The 21030-nt window shown below is 37.0% G+C and overlaps 3 protein-coding genes across 6 annotated transcripts in view; 2 read left to right on the forward strand and 1 right to left on the reverse strand.

The window, feature by feature from the left end:
• Positions 1–7985, forward strand: part of NLK (nemo like kinase) — a 64838-nt gene extending 56853 nt beyond the window's left edge. For 3 of the 4 annotated variants that reach the window (XM_068909941.1, XM_068909940.1, XM_009690420.2), the window contains 5 exons: positions 223–324; positions 3560–3646; positions 5393–5591; positions 7293–7386; positions 7905–7985. In XM_068909941.1, coding sequence (XP_068766042.1) covers positions 223–324; positions 3560–3646; positions 5393–5591; positions 7293–7386; positions 7905–7959 — 537 coding nt within the window. In that variant the 3' untranslated portion in view covers positions 7960–7985. Of the gene's footprint in view, positions 1–222; positions 325–3559; positions 3647–5392; positions 5592–7292; positions 7393–7904 lie in introns of all 4 variants that reach the window. The other variant, XM_009690421.2, reaches the window with a different exon arrangement.
• A 5023-nt stretch (positions 7986–13008) lies between these two features.
• TMEM97 (transmembrane protein 97) lies at positions 13009–17275 on the forward strand. Its single transcript, XM_009690422.2, has 3 exons — positions 13009–13197; positions 14888–15032; positions 15554–17275. The coding sequence occupies exons 1-3, from the start codon at positions 13075–13077 to the stop codon at positions 15802–15804; spliced, it is 519 nt and encodes a 172-aa protein (XP_009688717.1). The 5' UTR covers positions 13009–13074; the 3' UTR covers positions 15805–17275.
• Positions 17276–17407: 132 nt separating this feature from the next.
• Positions 17408–20042, reverse strand: IFT20 (intraflagellar transport 20). Its single transcript, XM_068909401.1, has 4 exons — positions 19831–20042; positions 19329–19414; positions 18375–18478; positions 17408–17844 (listed from the first exon to the last, which is right to left on the reverse strand). The coding sequence occupies exons 1-4, from the start codon at positions 19955–19957 to the stop codon at positions 17763–17765; spliced, it is 399 nt and encodes a 132-aa protein (XP_068765502.1). The 5' UTR covers positions 19958–20042; the 3' UTR covers positions 17408–17762.
• Positions 20043–21030: the final 988 nt, after the last annotated feature.

Here is a 21030-nt window from a genome sequence, read left to right on the forward strand (position 1 = left end):
AACTCCCAAACTTAAAAGTCAACTTCTGCTAGGACTTTTACAGTTAAGTTGCAAATGTGTGCATTTACTATTTATTAAATGTATAGGTTAATGTTCTTTAGCTTTGTTATCCGTAAAATAGTGTTTTCGATTTTTTGAACTTCTTTAACTTAAGAATCTGTTGTTGTAGTGAAGAATATTATTATGTCTAACATCTGAAATATCTATATTCTATACCTACAGTTGGATTTGATCACAGACCTGTTGGGAACACCGTCACTGGAAGCTATGAGGACGGCTTGTGAAGGCGCCAAGGCACATATACTCAGGGGTCCTCATAAACAGGTATAGCATGATATTAATCTCCTGGCCTTCTTTACACTTGGTCAATACTATCTATCCTTCAGTTAGCATTCATAAATTAGGATTTCCTCTGGGCAGGATTCTGCTGCCATGTCATCACTGTTTTACATCTTGGTTAAATTCTCAGGCCAGAAAAAAATTCATTGATATGGCATTTATATCATATGTATGTTTATAAGTATTTTATTTGAACATTTAATTTCACAGTTATCTGTAACTGTAAACTGAATCAAGCTTACCAAAGGTTGGTTTTTTTGTTGCAGTGGCACTGCTAAAGGTATAGTTATGCAAACTAGTACTGAGGCAAAGCAGTTTATTGCTGGTAAAGTGCATTTCTGGCTCTGTCTCATATATATTGCTCGACTTACTGATACAAGTGAAAATCATCTTCTTTTTTTTTTTTTTAAAGAGAGACAGTTATTTTAAAAGATTTAAAAGATGATATTTATTTTAAGTGATAATGCTAGCGAGAGACATAAGTGAAAATTGACAGTACAGTTCAGAAAGCTCCAGAGAGACTCCTGTATTGATAGTATCAAGAGTATTAGAAGTTAAAAGTCTGTGTAGAATTAATGCAGTTCTGGAAATCCTGTGGATCCATGCAAATTTAGTATAAAGTCTAACTTTATCAGTGGGTATTGTCCCATAAATATGCTAGCTTTGTTATATTTTCGGTAAAATATTTCAGTTGTTGCTGTCAGCAGGCTAGTATATTTTTCCATCTCAGCACTAATTAATCATACACACTAGTGGAGCTCCCTGTTTAATTCTTCCTGCCCTAATGGCTCTTCCCAACACCTGCATTCACTAGCTAATAAGAATGCTATTTGAATTTTCATGGGAGGAGAACAAAGGGGTAGAGGGGTGTGTGGGGGGTTTTTTTTTAATAATAAAAATTTTAGGAGTAGTAGGTTCAGATAGTAACACGCTCCCTACGATGAACTTTGTTTGCAGCAGCGCCTGGCCTAAAATCTGTGGGCTCTTTTGTTTGACTGTTTTTTTTATTTGGTTGTTTAACAGGATTGTAGTTTTGTGAATTTAAGCACTGGCCTTAGCGCACCTTTTATCAAGTAGCAAAAACTTTTTCAACTGCGTTATTGATGCATTTTCAGGAAGATTACAGTGAAAGAGAATTGAAACTTTATTTTCCATTAATCAAGTTGAATACCTTTACAAATATTTGGGACACTTATTTTATATTCTTCTATTTTCTATGCATAGATTTGAGAATGGGAATAATGTAAATAGGAAAACATGGTGCTTTATTTTGGAATCTTACAGTGTTATGGCTTTAAAGAAAAAAAGTCTTTGGAGCCCATTCCAGAGTTTCCAGGATATGGCTAATGCTTTAAAATAAATGACATAAAATTAAAGTAAGACTTTTTTTGGTTGTTACTGTTTTTTGTTTTTGTAAACTTCAGGCAGTATTTCTTCCAACATCTTAGGAATCCTGGGGGGAAGAAAGGAGATATCTGTTTGCATTTTACTATCTTAGTGTTAACATCTATTTTCAGAGTCAAAGGAGACTTTCAGGCTAAAGAATATGTGAAGTTAAGTTATCAAATAGCAACTTAATATATTAAGTAAAGTCTTGTTAGAATGTTATCTGCTTGTCAAACTAGCAGGGCCTGACTATATTGCTGGGATTGGAAAAGAGGTTGACCTCATACTTGAAGCTGCATAATCAATCTGCTTTACAGCACTTACTGCTAAGGAGATTTGTGCTTGCCTTCAGATTCCTGGCTCTAAGGAAGGTTACGTGCTCATATTCCCAGCAAGTGCCAGCTATAGCCAGTTATTAAAATCTGCTTTATCTTGGGTATTTGTCCCACAATATTTTTTCACTCTCAGCTAAAACTGGAAACTTGTAGAACAGATAGGTTCTTGTGCTTTTGTGTGTGTGAGCAAGATGAGGAAATACAGAAGGAAAAGTATCTGCAAAGCTATTTTTTTGTGTAGTCAAAATACTATGGGCCTAAGCAGAGTATTGCAGTGCTACTGCTAGTGGTGTGCGTTTCTTCTGGGAGCTTATCAACTTCTGGGTTGTTCTTACTTTTTTAATATGCAGTTCAGGCCTCAGTACCTCACTGCAAAACAAGGTGGAGCTCGCTGAACCCTCCCTTTCCCCCATCCCCCATTCCTTCAAGCTATTCTAGTTGGCCTATTTATTTCTATCTAAAACTCTCTGTGCCTGAAGGTCATTTTAATTGTACTAGATGTCACTTTCAGTTAGATATGGATTGGCTGGGAAAAGAAAAACAAAATAATCCATAATTTGGCAGTGATTGAGATCAGAAAAATGAAATACTGGAAATGATGTGGATAATCAAACCACCTCTGAGCAGCTACAGTTTAAAGTGGTATATACAAATATATAAATAAAAATTCTATAGAAAAATGGACCCAGCATTTGCAATAAATATTAAAAATAAATACTTAAGAATTTCACAACAGGTAATTTTGTTGAAAGTTGCAGACCCTTCAAGAGGCTTCAGAAGTTCCAGGCAAAAAATAGTATAATGTTTGGGAAATATTTGGGGATTAAGAAGCACTAGGTTTTATTACTTGTGTGCCATATGACTTAAATGTAACATGGAAATTATAATGACTTCCCTGCTAAAAGTACTGAAATATACTTACTAAGGTGCAAGCTTATGCATTGAAGACCTGTTCCGGTCTCATCCAGCCCTCTTTTTTATGATTATAATTGAAGGGAGCGCTACAAAATTTGTTACTAATTCTGTTATCATGGTTACAGGGAACTGTTTAAAACCTCTTCAGCATCTGTTACATCAGTAGCTCACCAAGAATTTAAAATTTGTTGATTTTGTAACTCAGCAATAACTGATGACTTTGGCTATTGGTATTATGAAATCAGTTTATATGAAGAAGAGAGAGAGAACATTGTACCTCATTGTCGGTTTGTACTGTGGTCGCAGCAGTGATTATTCTGTAGTAAATGTTGTGTTTAAAGTATAGATTTGTGCAAGGATTACATCTCAACTAAGGAAAAAATAACCAGTTAACCGTGTATTAGAATTGCTGAGTTTAGTAGTAATGATTATAATCTTATTGGAAAGTGGTAGGTAGTACACATCGGTTTTAGCAGGATATTTGTCCTTTAACTATAAAGTAATGCATGCTATGACATTATTTTCTTACTGACTGATCTGACATGACAACTATTTGTACTTTTCTTTCTTATGTTCCCTTGTAGCCATCCCTTCCTGTCCTATATACACTTTCCAGTCAAGCTACACATGAAGCAGTTCATCTCCTTTGCAGGATGTTGGTCTTTGATCCAGTAAGTATGATTTAAAATAAATCTAATACCTTTTGATTTACGAAATGTTTTGTTGTCTGTTACTTAAATGAATATTGTGGGTAAGGACTGTTTTAACTGATTTTCTTCTAGACTGCGTTTTAGTACTTTTAGTTCTGTAAAGGACATAAGAGTCATCTTATATTTGGTTAATGAGTTTTCCTCTGGAATGGGGATTTCATGTTTAAAATCAAGTGGTCTTTTGAAGAAAGATACAATGGAGTAAGAGAGATGAGGGTGTTCATGAATCATTCCATCTTCTCCTAGCTAGGTGTAGGTAGCAAGCCATCAGATACTTTGATGCGGTTCTAATTAGAGACGTGTGGGTGTGCATGGTCTTTCAACACACAAAAAAAATTCCTGTGCATCTACACAATTGCATAATGGGATCTTTTTTCCAGCATGTGTCCGTTTTTATAATAGAAATTCGCTGCTGTGGATTTTGGATTTCATCTCTTGGCCTTATTGTACAAAATTGTCTTTGGAAAACCTGATACCTGAATTAGTCCTCGCAGTTATTTCATCTTAACAGTAGAATCCCTAACATTTCAAATAAAGAATAGGCAAATTGACTGAGCTGCAAAGGACAAAGCTTATAGCTGATGAAATTTTCAGGAGGAGATATCTTTTGATATTGAAAAAAATCTTTAGACTGCTTTACTTCACGGAAAAGTTGAATAATAACTTTTGTGTAAACAAAATTAATTTTTTCCTTTTTAATTCTGATGCCCTTCAGAATACTAGTATCTTCAAGTCACATTGAAATGAATATGGTTTTATTGTGATTTGATTTTTTTTTTTTTTTTTTTTTAAAGAATCAGGACAACCCTTTAGAACAGGTGATTTTTATTTCAGGAGGGAAGATAACATCTAAAAATATCCTGAGAATTAGAACTCTTGGGTTCTAATTCAAGCTTTGTCACTACTTTTTGCTTTGGAACTTTGAGCAAGTAAACTTTTTCTGTGTGCGTTTAATTCACCTATAGCAAAGGATTTTATTGTACCTCAGATCTTCAATAGTGCTTCTATCAGCTATACTTTAGAAGCAGATAGTATTCTTCTTTTTAGACAGGATGGTATTGGACATATGGAAAGACTGAGTACTTTTATTAAGAAGGTCTCATTAACATGGAAATAGACTTCATAATTTAATCCATTGCTCTGACCAGCACCTTTTCTGCACTTCCTTCACCACTGTTTTTCTGAAACTTGATGTGTAAGGTATTCCTAAGAACTCCTGATGCTATATCCTGAGTTATCCTGTCCTCAGTTAGGCTTAAATTTGTATTTTATTTTAGATAAGTACTTAAGGATGCATTAAAATGTTTTGCAGAATATGGACCTACAAAATACTGTATTTGCTAACATTAAAATTCTTGATGTTTGTTTTTATTATTATAGCATTCATAATATTAAGGTTATCTGGAAAAAGTAGTTACTGTAAAGCATTTTTCAAAAAATCACATGAGAAGCATTTTCTATCATTAGCTATTGTACTAAAAGGTCAATGTCATTTTAGCTTTGGTACTTATTTTTAAGTAAAATGTTCCCCCTAGTGGTAAAGTGATTGCAAAGCAAAAGCATTTCTAAGAACTATTTCTTCAGGTGGTTTGGGATTTATAAAACAGTTGAGAATAAATTGATGAGTAAGTATTCTTTAGACTGTTTCAGTGCTTTTGAAAATGTCTTTTTTGTTTTTGTTTTTTTTTTTTTAATGCAATATTTCAGTCCAAAAGAATATCTGCTAAGGATGCCTTAGCTCACCCCTATCTTGATGAAGGGCGGTTGCGATACCACACTTGTATGTGTAAATGTTGTTTTTCCACGTCTACTGGAAGAGTTTATACCAGTGATTTTGAACCCATTACTAATCCCAAATTTGATGACACTTTTGAAAAGAACCTCAGTTCTGTTCGGCAAGTTAAAGGTAAGTAGTGGTTAACCTTTGCATTTGGGTTTATCTTGCTACTCCATCCTTGCTTGTAGCCATTTGGGAGCCTATTGATTTCTAACCTTAATAGGGTTCATTTCTGGTGCCAGTATTCCCCATGCTACTCTCTCTTGTGCTGGTAAGGAAAGGGAAATCACTATCATACCCCTTTGGGGTTGGAGATGTTACCATGATAATTATCCTGCAGAAGAAGTCGGCATCACCAGCAAGTAACAGAAGCTGAGTAGTGTCATAGTTCTCCCACTTAGTTTTATCTAATCTATCACAGTCTGTTCATATTGGTATATCCATGTCAAGTGCCTTTGAAGCAGCTGCTGTCATAAGCCCTGTTGCTGATGCCACTCTGTGATTCTGGCAGTAATATAAAATACTCACTCTGAGCCTTGACACACCATCATGAGGAAAAATCAGTCTAGATGCCTGGAAGAGGAAACTACTAGTGTAGATGGTTACTAAATACTAGTAGTTACGTTATGGCACTGGAGATATGGAGTCTGATTCCATCATAGCAAACAAGCCATAAAATAGGCTTTATTTCTTTTAAAATCAGATCCAATTAGGATAGCATTCCTTTTATGAGAGCAGCACAGTATTAGAATACTGGTAGGGATTTAGGTTCTATTTGGTGGCAACGTTAACTAGACAAAAAGGAGCGAGTGAGCTATATGTTCTGAGACAGGAGAAATGTGTTATCTCATCAGTTTGCAACAGATGATTCCATCGTGCAGGAACAAATGCTCTATGATGTTGCCATGATAGCAGGACTTATTTTAGATATATATGGAACTTAGAATTCTGAAATTCACATTTATCGTTTCCACAGTTTCACATAACATCATTTTCTTTTTATCCTGTTACTCTTTCCGTTTCCCTTCTCTCTTTGTCCATCGCTTTTTAGTGAGTTACATAGCTCTGCTGTTTTCTGTAATCTTTTGTTCCAAAAACTGCCATGAAGGATTGCTGACAACAATGCAAATTCAAGCACGTTGCCTCTAACTTACTGTCCAAGTGTATGGAGCTCTGTTCTGGCATTCGTTGCTGCTGCATATAGAAGTGCAGCCTCTTCCAGACCTCCTAGGCTCCATTTTTCTCTGTGTGCTTGTGTGGGTCTCTACAAAAAGATGTTTTGTTTAGCAGCTGCACATAGAGTTCCTCTTTCCTTAGCAAAATTTACTTTTTGGTTTTAACCTTTTCAAGTGGCAGTTTTGTACTTGATTCATGAATTCAGTTGCTACCACCAAACTGGACTAAGCATTTAGACTGGATACATTTTTTTTTTTTTTCCTTTCATCTCATATGCCACTGATGAATAACAGAACTGTATTCTCAATATTTGCAATTCAAGTTCAAGTTGAGAATTCTTTGTCTTTCAAGGATTTATATCCTAAAATTCTTAGAATTTAATCTGTAATTGATTATCATCAATTTAGTATTATAGTAGTGATTGGAGGTTTATTTTACATATGTTTAGTTCAATGTGCATATAAAAGTTTCCTGTGAATTTAAGGTATGAGACTGAATGTGTCAGATTAGATTAAGGGAAACCGGAGTTCTTTTATCCTTATTAAAATATACCTTCAGTGAAGGAAACTATTTTCCTCCACTCTAGATTGCTTTTTACTGAAGCAAAAAGTGTTGATCTGCATAGTATGGTGTTTTTATCTTTCTCATATACAGAAATAATTCATCAGTTCATTTTGGAACAGCAGAAAGGAAACAGAGTGCCTCTCTGCATCAACCCTCAGTCTGCTGCTTTTAAGAGCTTTATTAGGTAACTGTATGTAATCACATCTGATATTAATTCATATTTATTAGTAGTACAGAATTCACACATTCAAAATGTTTCTATATTTTATGTGTATAAAAGTAGGGAAGACCCATAGGTAACTGCTGCAAAGAATACTTTAAGCATAATGTGTGATTACATTTACAAGTACTTTTTTGAAGGTAAAGATGAATTTAAGTAAAATGTGCAAAAATTTCAAGTAATATTTTTGAAAATACATGAAAGTACAAAAATCAGCCTGTAAAAATTAAATTGATAAATTGACAAGTTGAATTCTCGTTGTAAAACTGCGTTGTGAAAACATTAAAATGGATGGCAATGATAGGTGAGAAATCATCGAAAATATAGATGAAGTGTATTGAAGTATTCGTTGTCAGTGTTGTTGACTGTTGGTTTGGGGGGTTCGTTTGCTTTGAAATCTTTGCTTACTGGTCAAGCCTTAACTTTCTTGTCTATTAGCTATTGCAAATGAACACTGATTTTCTGTGTCTCTTGCATTCTAGTTCCACAGTTGCTCAACCATCTGAGATGCCGCCATCTCCACTGGTTTGGGAATAAAGTGGAAGATAATATACTACTGAAGATGTAATGTAGCTTTCCACTGGAGTCTGGGATTTGCAATTCTGGAGGTTAATCATGCTTGTACTGTAATTTTACTAATGAAGTTTTAAATTAACAACCACTACTTGTACAATAATATGAATAATATTTAGAAATGTACTAGACTTTTAATCTTGTAAAGTGGTTGTGCTTTTAGAAGAAAATATTTTACCCAGAGTTGCACGTGTTTTATGAATTCTAGTGCAGCTGTGATGGCTCAGCTCAGAACAAACAGAATTGAACCAAATTTGGGAAGGTTTATTGTTCTTTTTTTTTTTTTTTTTTAAATTGAAGTGAGATTGTACAAAAAGATAGACATACGTTTTGATATTGAGCCATTCCTGAAGATTTTGGGTTTTCTAAAACTAAGGAATACAGAAAACTTGACTGCGACCAATCATGAAGTCACATCAGATGACAGTTTCCACATTAAGTGGATGTGTCACCTGATGATCAAATCCTATAAATAGCTTCTCACTAGAGCTGTGATGGTGATGTGTGCTGTTCTAAAATCAAATGTTGTGAGTAGAGAGAATGAGTTTGTGACTAGGAGAGACTAAACTTCTGTTTCCTTACCCAGTATAAATATATATATATATTTAATCTATTTTTATTAGAAGTTTTTCTGCTCTTTCTTACATAAAACTCCCCAGCATGCATCTTCTATGTGTGTAAATAATTCCATTTATGGGCTAATTTCAGAGATCCCTGACATCATTGCTGTATAGAGAGAAACTAGCTTGCACATTTTAGGTCTGTGAAATTTTGTGAGAACTTTTTCCTGCACTGGACAGTTGAGAAAAAAAAGAAAAAAGAAAAGGAGAAAAAAAAGCACATAGGGAATTATGTTAATTGTGTTCGTGTCTTTAGGCAAAGCTGTGGAAGTCTTGAAATGTCACAGTAGTAAATAACTTTTATTACTTTTTGGCTAATTCTTTTTCTGTTGGAACACTGAATTCTGTGCATATGTATATATGAACACAAATTGAAGGCCTCTACCTCCTGGAGTATACAACTTGGTTTGTTTACCTCCACATGATTTTTTTTTTTTTTTTTTTTTTTTTTTAAGTTCAGTGTGGAGACTTGAAACTTGAATGTCCCTTCCAACTTTTATATTTAAAACAAGACTAGAAAATTGAAGACTGTTTTTCACCTGTACAAAGAAATACTAAAGGGTGGTCTTAAAATTTGAGCATTGGTCTGGAGAAAAACCGTGGTGTTTGTTATGGACAATTAACTGTTAAAGTTATTGTAAGTTATCTGTATTTAGCAGAGTATTTTCAACAAGAGTGATCTGAGCTGAAATTGGAGACTATTAGTAAGTTATGTTTGGAAGTTTTAACTTCAATGAAGTAATTATTTGCTGTGAAAGAGACAAACATTGAATTACTGAACAAAGATGGTGCAATATCTTTGTTTTTTATGAGGCTCCTGAGAATAAAACCAACTGAAGCATTTCAATTCACTTGAATGAGAAACGTGTTTGATTAAAAGAGCCCAAGAAGACACTGGTATGAAAGGTAAAATCTCAGAGGTTGGTCAGTTAATGTGGCACACTTGCTGGTCACTTTGTAAAATGTAGATTTGAAGTACAGTGGTGAAAACATTAAATGTGACATTTGAAAAAGAAGTGGTGTTATCTTTATTTCCTTCCTGATCTCCCACCTTTATTTAAGAATCACTTGTTACAATCTTGACTGAATAATGTCTGAAAGAATACAAGTAAAAAGAGTTTACAACATCTTGTTTTGGGCATGATTTTGATTTTTACATGTGCACACACATACATGCTTATGTATACATGTATCTATTTTTTAATGAAATATATATTTAATCTCTAAGCTTGATCCTGAATAAAGGCAAAACTTGCAGATGAAATCAAGACAAGAAACTGACTTGCACTTTACAGGGAGTTTGAAAGACATCCATTCAACTGTAGATTGTACTTAATTTGCAGAGCTCGTGTAATTTTTTTCATTGTGTATGCCTTCGTGGTTTTCTATACTACTAATGCAAAGGATGCATCATTCAGCAGTGTTGTAACAATATGGATGAAAAAAAGTTCATATGTTTTATAGATACGACTCTCTTAAAGATCAAACAAATTGAACTATCAAGTTAAAGCTTCAAGACTTTACAAGAAATAAACTGATATAAGGGGAAGGACAATCTTTTTAGCATGGGTTCTCTTCCAAGTGCTAGCATGAATATTGTTTGTGACTCTCATATACATACCTCTTCTTCAAAGACTTCATACTATTTTGAGCTAAATTTTACTATCTTTTAGAACTGGTGATGGTGATGTCATTATTGTTTCATCGTTGTCTATTACTGAATTGGTTTTCATTAGTTCACTGCCATTTTTTGGTCTGCTCATTTGATTCTCTTTCAGCATAAGACTACAGTACAAATAGAGAGTTTTTGTTGCATCTTCTCGTTTTGACACATAGCTTTGTAAATGTATTAGCACACAGTAATACAACTAGCAAAGTCTACTTTGTGCATTAGTGCATTTTTGGAGCTAATTGCCAGAGTTCCATCGGTTAATCTCATTCATAAACATGTGAAGAATAAAATGTCTTTTGGACATTTACCTCTCAGGGTGTTTTGATATAGATGTGGGCAAGGCACTTTGCAGAACGTGTGTGTGTAATTAAAATTAGATGTGCACATATATAAAAACCATAACTGTAGTCTTTGCTGTATTTTACATTTTTTGATGTAAGTTAACTACAATGGAAGTGAGAGCTCATAAGAGCTGTCTCTGACAAAGATACTTTGTTTGTAAGGTGAACGCACATGTGTATATGCCTTACGCTTAAGGTGATCTAAAATGTGAGGTCATATGAGAGGCTTCTGTCTTCCTCAGTAAGGTTAAAATCTAGCTTGCAGTGTAGACAGCAGTTTTCAGAGTTGCATTTTAATCATTTCTAAGCTTTGCTGATAACAATGTGAAGTGAATTAAAACTTATCATTACTCATCTGTAAGCTCTCTAAATATAGTTTCTGCATCTCCTTTTATTAATTGTGCCTTGACCAGAGTACAGAAGTAGGGAATGCAAAAAAGAGCTTTTTAAAATTAAACACAAGTTTTCAAAAAACATCCAAATGTTAGAAGGCCTAATCTCTCTAGGTGTATAACTTGAAGGTGATGCAATGGAACTAAACAAGATTAGCTATGGAAAAGTCAGTTGCCAGAATCCATTTCCTGATGTGTATGGAGAAATATCTCTGACTGATTTATATCAACTTATAAAATTACAAAGTTTTTTTTTTTCTGCTGCCAATGTATTAGTCCTGTATTCGGGAGACCTACATCCTGAGAAAGCATTTACAGCACATTGGTTAAATAATGTTATTTAACTAATTATCTGTACTAGACTTTTTGTTGTTCCTGTGGCTTCTGTTCATTTGATGAAATACAACTTCTTGACATAATAAAGAGGTAAGCCTTTAGAAACACCTCGAGCAACAGATGCAGCTGTGTTTCACACTGGGGTGGATGAAGTTGGAGGTTAGTGAAACACCTGACTGACCAGGCTCGTTTAATGCTTCCTAATATCATTTTTTGTCACAGTGATTTCTGTGTGTATGCCCATGCAGAGGCTGCAGATTGTGTCTTGAGAAACATGCAAAGTACATAATTGACTAATGTGGTCTCGAAGTCACAGTGTTATTAAACACATATTGCATTGAAATTCTGGCCTTGTTAAGATTAACAGAAACAGGATTTCATTTCAAATGGCTCAAATCCTCAGTGGATATAAATCACCACATTTTCCTTTAGGGGCTTGTGCCATCAGATATGGCTCAGTGTTACAGAGGAACCTGGGGAGAATATACTTACAAATTAAAGGTTCCTAAAGTTAAGTTAAGCATTTCAGTGAAGACACTGGCACAGTTTTGGATAAATAACATCTGCAGAACAGAATTGAAATCTGCATTCCCATTTGACCTGCTAGGAGTGTATGAATACTCAGCAGATTGAATAGATGGTTTTGATATGTACTTGGTAGCAATTTTACCAATCTTCTTATTTTATCCTTTATTTATATTAGTAGTAGAATATCTTAAGATTCTTGGATTCTTTGTTCTTTATATATATATATATATATATATATATATTTAATTCTTCTGTCACTCGATAGAAAATTCTGTGCATTATAATTGTATAATCCTGCTCACATATGACTTTTTTTCTTTTAAGCTGTTTGCAACATTGATAAATGAAGGAAACTGGAATCCTAGCAGATAATTGAAATATAGCCTGGGTCTACACCTTGGACAACTTGTGCGCTCAGTTAGGGATGCAATCAGACCCACTCAGTTATCTGATATACAGTAACTTGATTTGGTGACTTTTTAAGCTCTGTGATGAAGATAGAAGCATCAATGGAAGACATGTTAGTACTAATAAACAAATTTTTTTTTACATTGATCCTTAGTCTGTTTAAATACTGAAAAAGCTTGATCCTTAGCCTTGATATGTAAATCTCATAGCCTTACCATCTGTAGAAGATAGTCCAGTCTGTCAGAAACTGTTGTGCAAGAGGCGGTTAGTTGCTGGAATACCTTTTTTGCTAGCTACAGTACTCAGCCAAGAAACGTGGAAGAAATGAGTACAAACGATGGGAAAACATGATAACATTTTAAAGTATAACTAGCAGGTTAGCTGCTGCTGAGAAGTGTCTAGACGAAATGCTTTTCAGTATCTCAGGCTTAAATGATTTAGGAAGATATGTTCCATAGCAAGTCAGACACTTTGCTTGCTTTTGTTCTGTTTTTTAAGTTACTTTGAAATTCAGGCATATGCTTGTATATTTGCATTATTTCATAAGCAAACAGCTATAAATTCATTTGTTGTATTGCTAGAGGCTGCTTTGAATGGGGAACCCAAGATCTAAATTGTATGTCTTCCTTCTTCCTCCCTCAATGTTTTAATGTCTTTAAAATAGTCCTTCAGCAGTACGGCGAGGCCAGGGCCACAGAAGCCAGGGTCTGTGCAGAGGACGCAGAGCCGCTGCGCGCAGGGTTGACGGGAGTCGGGAGGGGCATGTCGGGAGTGTTGCAGCTATGGCTGCTCTGACTCGCCTCCTGGAGTGGGTCTTCGCTGTGTACTTTCTCTCTCATATTCCTATCACGTTAATGATAGATCTGCAAGCTCTTCTGCCTGGAGCTGGTATCTATCCGGAGAGCGTAAGTAGCTGTTGATGAGAAGCTGCTCAGATCTCAGTTAGATTGTGATTTGTTTGTATGCAGCTCTGTACAAAAGCTGTAGCGACTGGTAGGTAAAAGGGATTTTGGAGCACGAGGGACATAGTTCTGTGCAAAGGTTTTGAATAGCAGTAATTTCATATGTATCTCTCAGCTTGATTTAATTGATCCTGTGTTTTTGGGTTTTTTTTTTGGGGGGGGGGGGGAATCTAGCATGTAAAGAGACATAAAGAAAAAAATGTAGTAAATTTCCTAAAATAAAATAGTACTAAAAAAAAAAACACTTCTCTATCTGCACTGTGACTTATATTTTCTTCTGCAGTCATTCATTTGGGAGTAGAATAAACTTGATTTACTGGTATATGTAGCGGCCATGAGTTTGGGGGTTTTTTTGTTGTTGTTTTTTGTTTTTTTTTTTTAAAGCAGATTTCTAAATCAAATGTATGCACGTTACTCCTTTCGATTTGAATGCCTACATTAAGAGGAGCAAGCAAGAAAAATCCCTGATAAATTTATAGTGTGGATGATGATTTTCCCAGTGTAGTATGATTTTTTTCAGGTAGAGGAAAGCAGACTGGAACAATAAAATTCATATGCATAGGAATGTGCCATGCTGCACTATCTGTCACATACAGTTTCTAGAAATGTGACTCCGTAACCATCCTTGTAATTCAGTGCTCCTGAATTTGGCTCATACTCCCACCAAAAATGTGAAAAGGAATTGTTACCAAAATCTAAGACCAGGCATATCCAAATGTATTAATAAAAATATTCAGTTTGCTGATTTTTGGTTAAAAGTATGTAAGACAGTAAATATAATAAATAGTCACAACAATAGATGGATAGATCCCAGTCAGTTCAACTCGTCATCAGAATGAGATCAGCCATAACTTTCTACTAGCTTTACGTTTAGTGAATTTGATTTTTGCCATCCAATCCAATTATTGCATTATAGAAACCATTTTTAATTAATAGTTAACTAGCAAATCTCAATGCATATCTTTCAGTTCAAAGTCCAACTTAAAGCCATGCTGGAATTTACATTTCTATCATGGAAACAGATTGTGACTCACTAGGCCCAAATTCTTACATCAAGCTCTTCAAGCTGCAGTAGGTAGCCATGTATTCTGAGTCTAACAATGCACTCACCTGAGTGAGCAAGGCACCAAACTCCTCTTGATTTAGTGAGACCTGGCTGGGGTTGCTTCCATAAGTCACACTACCTGGTTAGATACTACAAGTGCCTAAAAATATTTGCAAAATTGAGCCCACCTGTTCTGGCAATAAGAGGGTCAGAAAGAGTAAAATAAAAGAATTCTTCCTTTATTCACTAATCTCAAGGGGTGGATTTTTTTGTGGGGTTTTTTTTTTTGGTAGAAAATGACAGTTCAGGAAAACTGCCTGTAACATAAATTTAATATATACTTGAAGAAAAGGATTCATCACATGGAAGACTTCAGGAATTTAATCCCAGTTAAGACAAAATTGCACTAAGATTTTGCACTTGTGTACTGAGATGAGATCACATGGTTTCTCCCACTGCTATGACAGACTTCATCCAAAAAGCACCTAAGGTTCTGGGTGTGGTTTTTTTTTGTTTTTTTTTTTTTTTTTGCCTCCATTGCAGTTGATATTCAGTGTATTAATCTGTTATTTTGTTCTTTTCCTTAAGCTGACGGAGTTGTTACAGTGGTATGCAGTCACCTTCAGAGATCCAATGATGATGCAGCCCCCTGAGTGGTTTAAGTCGTTTATATTTTGCGAAGCCTTCTTACAAATGCCTTTCTTTCCCATTGCAGCATATGCCTTCTTAAAAGGTTGGTATAAAAGTGGAAGAACAGTATGTCATGTGCAGCATTTCTGCAGAACATTTGCTTTCTGTATAGCAAAGAAAGTTTATTCAGCAGTCTTGAGCAATTAGAGGGACACACCATGCAGGGTACTATTTTCTTGCAAGTTTTATCTGAGAAAGCAGCATAGAATAAAAGCCATCAGAAATAAAAACTGTAACTGCAGGCCCTTTTCAACTGCAGTCATTTATGTGTAACCAGCACCAACATCTGGCAAGCTACCAACATAGACAAAGTTCTGGGTCAAGTCTGTGTACTTATTTTGTTATTTTAAAACTTTTGTGATTGCGGCATCATTCTAAATTTCTAAGTTAGATCCTAATTTTCCTGGGTTGCTACTGGTATTAACGCTTCTACCACTTATTTACTATGACTATAAGTCAGCCTGTCACAGATTTAACTGTTAATGTTCTGTTAATTTAAAAGCTACTGAATTATATTTCTTTTCAAAAATATTTCAATATTGCTTCATTTTTGCCTCAATACAGGTGGCTGCAAATGGATAAGGACTCCTGCAATTATCTACTCCAGCCATGTAGCTACAACTTTGTTTGCTATCCTTGCTCATATCCTGTTTCATGATTTCTCAGAATCTGAGCATTTGGGTCCTCAGACACAACACGAACGCCTAATTCTCTTATCTGTATATGCACCATATTTGCTGATTCCAATTCTGATTCTCTTTACCATGCTGTACAGCCGCCAATACAACCACGTGGAGAAAAGGAAAAAGAAGTAAGTCAGCTATAAAAAATTTTAAGTGCAGCACTCATTACTTCTTTATTAGAGCCTATGCTGACCTAGTCCTCTGGGACAAATATCAGTCTAATACTGTCAACTCCCACAGCTCTTACCAGAGCATCAGACTCCTGTAAGAAAAGTTTGAATTGGCTCGAGCTTACAGCTCTACTCTAATCAGAAACAGCTTTGGTGGCAGCCTCTATTAGCAATTCCATGTGGTATCTGTGTGTACACAGCTCCAGGGGCCTAGCTCCTCTTGCACTGTCAACCTTGTGTGGCACATCTATATTAGGAAAATAAACCTTTACCACAGTGGTACGTAACTGTATGATGGAGGGCGGAATTGCATCTGATACTTGTTCTTCATTCAGCTAGTCTTTTTCCAAGATGACTGCTATAAAGTCCCTTAAGTAAGAAAACTATCTTCTAAGAAGACATTGTGCAAACTCTGTAAGCGATTATACACAACTTTGCAAAGCTATGCTTTTGAAGTATTTCCATATAACAATCCTTAACTTTTCCACCCCTTCCAAAAAGCCAAATCTCACCTTGCTTTCCTCAACTCAAATTTTGATTAACTGTAAATGTCTGGTCAGTGAAATATATGCCAAAAAGTCTAGATCTCTGAATGCTTAAAGTTAACTTAGTTTGACAATGAGGCACACTTCTCCCCAGAGGATTTTGAAGAACTTCAACAATTGTAAACAAGCATTTGTAAGCTACTTGCTTCCAATGAAATCACTTTTAGTATGAAAATAAATAACTAAATGTATCTGAACTAGCCTTTCATTTAAACTTCTTATGACTAAAAGGAACTTAAAATGACCACGAGATCTTACCTAGTCCATACAGTAAATGTTGCATTAGACTTTGAAATTACAGTAAATAAAACCTACCATCTGCTAGATTTTTTTTTCCCCTCAATCTGATCTGTAAGAATCAACCTTAGAGATTTGTGTACAATTTACAGCTCAAAGAATAGGCTTTTCAGTCACTGCCTATGTGTTTCCAGACTTCATCGGTGTGTAATTTAAAACTTCTACAGTCTTTGAAAGGCCAACATTTCCATATTTGGTTGCCCAAAGACAGGCATAAAATGCATCCATTGGCACTTCACCATAAGGCTTGATTTTTAATATCAAATGTGAAGTCCTTTCAGCATTGTAAAATATGGGCATTTTATTTTTAAATGTCACATTCATATTTATAGTTTATATATACACCCCTTGTTTTACAGTACCCTTGGAACAGTTTGTCTCATCAATTTGAAGTTAATGTTCAGAAAAATATTCTACTCTAATATTACTAGCTGTATGGACGTTGCACCTCAGATGTAATTTAATCTGAATTCTATGTTTTCTACTTTTTTCATTTGTAATTAATCAACTGTTGCTCAATTTTCCTTGTTTTCTTTTTAAATGGATAGAAAAGGAAAATCTGATCAATACAGATAAAATTACTGCTGCTTCTCTCTGTTGTGTGTTGTCTTTATAAACATGAAAATATTATACGTAGGAAATTCTCCATTATGATTATGCAGAGTTGTAAACTCTTAAGAGCAGAAATAAACTTAGCAGAAGCAGTAATTCTGAGATTCCCCAGAAGGTCTGAAAACAATAATTTATTTCCTGATTTATTTAAAAGAGTTGCACACTTCAAAAAGTGAGAAACATAACATAGCAACAGTAGCGTTAATTCAATTGTAATCTGAATTTGAACTACTGACTGTACAAACATTTTATAAAACTACAGGACAGAACTGTCTTTATTTACATCTGTTAGAAAGCTTTCCTTATTGCCACTTTTAGTGTAAATTCAAATTGTATTAAAAAACATTTTCATTTGTACAAGCCATCTGTTAATTCATATACAATGAAAAATTGCATATTTTTGAAAGCCTCAGGATCCTGGAATGGTCAAGTTCCCAGGTCAGTATGCTGTTTATCTTAAAATCCTTTATTTTTGAAAAATGAATTGGTCAATGAATTCATGCTGGTCAGCTTCTATTTTACATAGTGTCTCATACTCTATTCGGTATCTGAAAGAGAAAAAATGGTTACAAGCTACATTCAGCTCCTGTTATTTAGATGATTTAGTTCTATCTTCATGGGTCTGTTGTGAAGGAAATCTAGGCTAAGCGCATAAGTAATTTTTAAAGCAGTGGCTACATCAGTTAGACACTGCAGTTCTGAAGTACCTACAAAAATCCAAACAGCACTGTATTACAGTTTTATTAAGTTTCTTAGCTGCATGATCTCGTGCCCCCTCTATTTAGCCACAAAAACATTAGAAATGAGGCTTCCTGCAAGAGTGGTAGACAGGGCCTTAAGTTAAGCATAGAATTATGCTGCTGCATTATTCATACATGCCTTGTATGGGAGGATACACCTTAGCTGCAGGTGGACTGTTTGAACAAGCTTAGAGACTTTCCTCCTTCAGGCAAGCACAGATGATAAGACTGAGTATACAGTCTACATAATTGAGCTGAGTTTGTCATGTATGATATACTACTTTCATTTCAAAATATTAAATCAATGCCCAAAAAACTATATTTAATATAAAACTTACCTTTCCAACTGCATCTTTTTCTCAGCTATTAAAGCCTGAAGTTGCTGTTCCTGAGCTTCTCTTTGCTTAGCTATAGACTTCAGCAAATTTCGTGCACCAATGGCCTGTCAAAACAGGATTTGCAGTGACGTAGTTGTATCAGGAGCTTTTTTTTTTTTTTTAAAACCACTTTTGTTACTATTAGATTGATTTTGAAGTGTTTCAGCCGTGCTAACAATAGAAGAGGATATCATGTTGATACTGAATGTTTAGTGGAACAGGCAGACAGCCCTGTAGCAGTTGTGCAGATTAAGGCATTTGAGGCTTCCTTCAAACTTCAAGTGTTCATAACACGCTGACAGGAAAGCCACTGACTCTTCTGGAAATACAATCTGATCATTGGTGACTAGTACTACAGATAGACAAGCTCTGGTTATAATTTTTTCCCCAGAACAAATGATGAAAAAGCAACTACCTACAATTTTGCTAGTTGTTCATTTTTATTTTCGCAATAATAGGGGGGAAAAAAGTCTTAGTGACGCATAGAAATACGCCAAGAAAGTTTCAGAGGTAGTTACAGAGATATATATTGATTTGGTCTTTGGACAGCCCTTTCTTCCTCCTCGTGGATCCTCTCATGAACTAAGTTCAAATGGTAGAAATATTGATCAGAAAACATTTTCTGTTTACATGCAATATACTGATAAGCTGCAACAGTAGCACTATTAAATGCAGGAGTAATGTCACACTCCAGGTGTGCTTATAAAATTTTTCCAGTTGTTAATGTCAGTTTTTTGTAGCCCCTATGCTTTCATACCAGACAGGCAGGGAGATGTTAACTACCATGGAAAATATCTGCATGATGCTGACAGAAAATTATTGTTTATACTGTAAAAGTAGGAAGGAAGGGAGCTGGTTTTTCATGCATTGTACAGGGCAGGGTATGTTACAAGCCAGTAATTAATTGCGCAGTACCTTCATCTTCTCACTTTCAGCAGCTTTTGCTAGTTGATCAACAAGTTCAATTAAGCTACCCACTATTTTTTGAAATTCTACTACTTCTGCAAAGAAAAAAAAAAAGTCAAGTAATATCCATCAAAATAACACCAAATAAGACTAATATGTGTACTATAGGCTTTGAATTTCAGCCGTGACTTCTTAGTCCTTTCAGTTTACTGTAAATAGGTGCACTTTAAGATTTTCCTTCACAACAGGTAGGATATAAAAGGGGAACAAAAAAGAGAGAAGCCCATAAACGTTAACGGGATTCATCACCGTCCTTTACGCCACGGAGTCCGCTTCCTTAATTTTTTCGTCACTTCAAGGCATTTTTCCGATCCGTCTATTCAAGGAATGGTTATTCGAAGCTGCGGAGCCCCCGCACGGCCCCGCTAAGCGACACCTGCTAACAAACCGCTCCCGAGGGGCCGCGCGGGCTCTCGGGCGCGGCGCGGCGCCCCGGCGGAGCGGCACTTACTGTCCACGAAGGCGCCGCACTCCTCGCGGAGCTGCGCCGTCTGCTCGGCCACGCCGGGCTCCAGCACGCGAAGCTTGTTCAGCTCGTCGAAATGCAGCCCGGCTTGCCCCAGGGCGTCGCGGGCCATGCCGCCCCCGCTGCCGCTCCCAGGCGCGCTCCGCAGCAAGCCGGCACCGCAGCGAGCGCCTTCCCCGCCGGCGGCCCGTCCCGTCCCTCCCGCCGCCCCCGTCACCTGGCAGCGCCCCTCCGCACCGCGGCTGCCACGGCGACAGGGGGGACGGTACTGCAGTCGCGGGGCCCTACCCGGCACGCCGGGAGCTGTAGTCCCAGCCTCCCGCCGAGCCCGCGGCACGTCGGGAGCTGTAGTCCCGGCGGCGGGGAGCGTTTCCGGGTTGCCGGCGCGCGGAGGAAATGAGCTCAGCCGAGGGGCCGCGGGGGGGTGAGCGCTCGAGGCGGCGGGTCCGCGGGGGAGGGCACGGCGGAGCCGGGAGGCGCGGGGGGCGGCGGCGGCGGCGGCCGGAGGCCTGGCGCGGCGGGGCTGAGCCTGCGGGCGCGGGAGCGCGGCGCTGCCGGCCGAGCGGGGCTGAGGAAGAGTGCGGTCAGGTATCGTCCCAGCATCCCGGTGGGCGGTGAGAGACGGCTAGGGGAGAACTCCTGCTCACATGAGTATTTAGCTTCTAGGGTGACCTTGTTATTTGCCTTGCCAGATGTAAAACTGAGACCCCGAGAGGAAACATTCTGCCGCTGTGGTGCTGTCGCCCTTGCTGACCAAGGAATAGAGGCCAGGTGCGTGGACTCGAGTAATTCAGCACCCGGAAACTTTGTCTCTGGAAACGTTGCCCTCCATCTGTATGTGAAACTTCGGGGCACGCAGGAAACCTCCTTTTTCTCCGCTGTTCTGACACTGACGTGCTCATGCCACCTTCCTTTCTGACTCCACTAAACCTTCTCTATCCATAACCTTTCTTGTGCTGCTCAGCTCTGTGCAGACTTCAGCAAGGATCGGGGTCATGCTTCTGTCCCATCATGATGGGCTTGGCAGAGCCTGGGAGTGTCCAAAACTACTAAGACCATTTTGTCTAGTCCAGAAATTAGACAGAAAGTGTGCCACTTTAGAAGTGATTCTGTTCAAGTTTTTTTTTTCTCCTCTTGAGCTGTTAACGTTATTTCTTTTTATGGAAGTCCTCAACTGGGACCATT

The sequence above is a fragment of the Struthio camelus genome, chromosome 16 (genome assembly GCF_040807025.1).
Source record: "Struthio camelus isolate bStrCam1 chromosome 16, bStrCam1.hap1, whole genome shotgun sequence".
NCBI lineage: Eukaryota > Metazoa > Chordata > Aves > Struthioniformes > Struthionidae > Struthio > Struthio camelus.

Bases quoted from the DNA above. Each gene is read 5' to 3' on its own strand.
- IFT20 (XM_068909401.1), bottom strand. From the start codon at position 19,957: ATGGCCCGCGACGCCCTGGGGCAAGCCGGGCTGCATTTCGACGAGCTG. The intron at 19,415-19,830 runs GTAAGTGCCGCT...TTTTCTTTGCAG, and splicing joins GTGCGGCGCCTTCGTGGACA to AAGTAGTAGAATTTCAAAAA. The intron at 17,845-18,374 runs GTAAGTTTTATA...TTTCTCTTTCAG, and splicing joins AAAAAGATGCAGTTGGAAAG to ATACCGAATAGAGTATGAGA.
- TMEM97 (XM_009690422.2), top strand. From the start codon at position 13,075: ATGGCTGCTCTGACTCGCCTCCTGGAGTGGGTCTTCGCTGTGTACTTT. The intron at 13,198-14,887 runs GTAAGTAGCTGT...CTTTTCCTTAAG, and splicing joins CTGGTATCTATCCGGAGAGC to CTGACGGAGTTGTTACAGTG. The intron at 15,033-15,553 runs GTTGGTATAAAA...GCCTCAATACAG, and splicing joins AGCATATGCCTTCTTAAAAG to GTGGCTGCAAATGGATAAGG.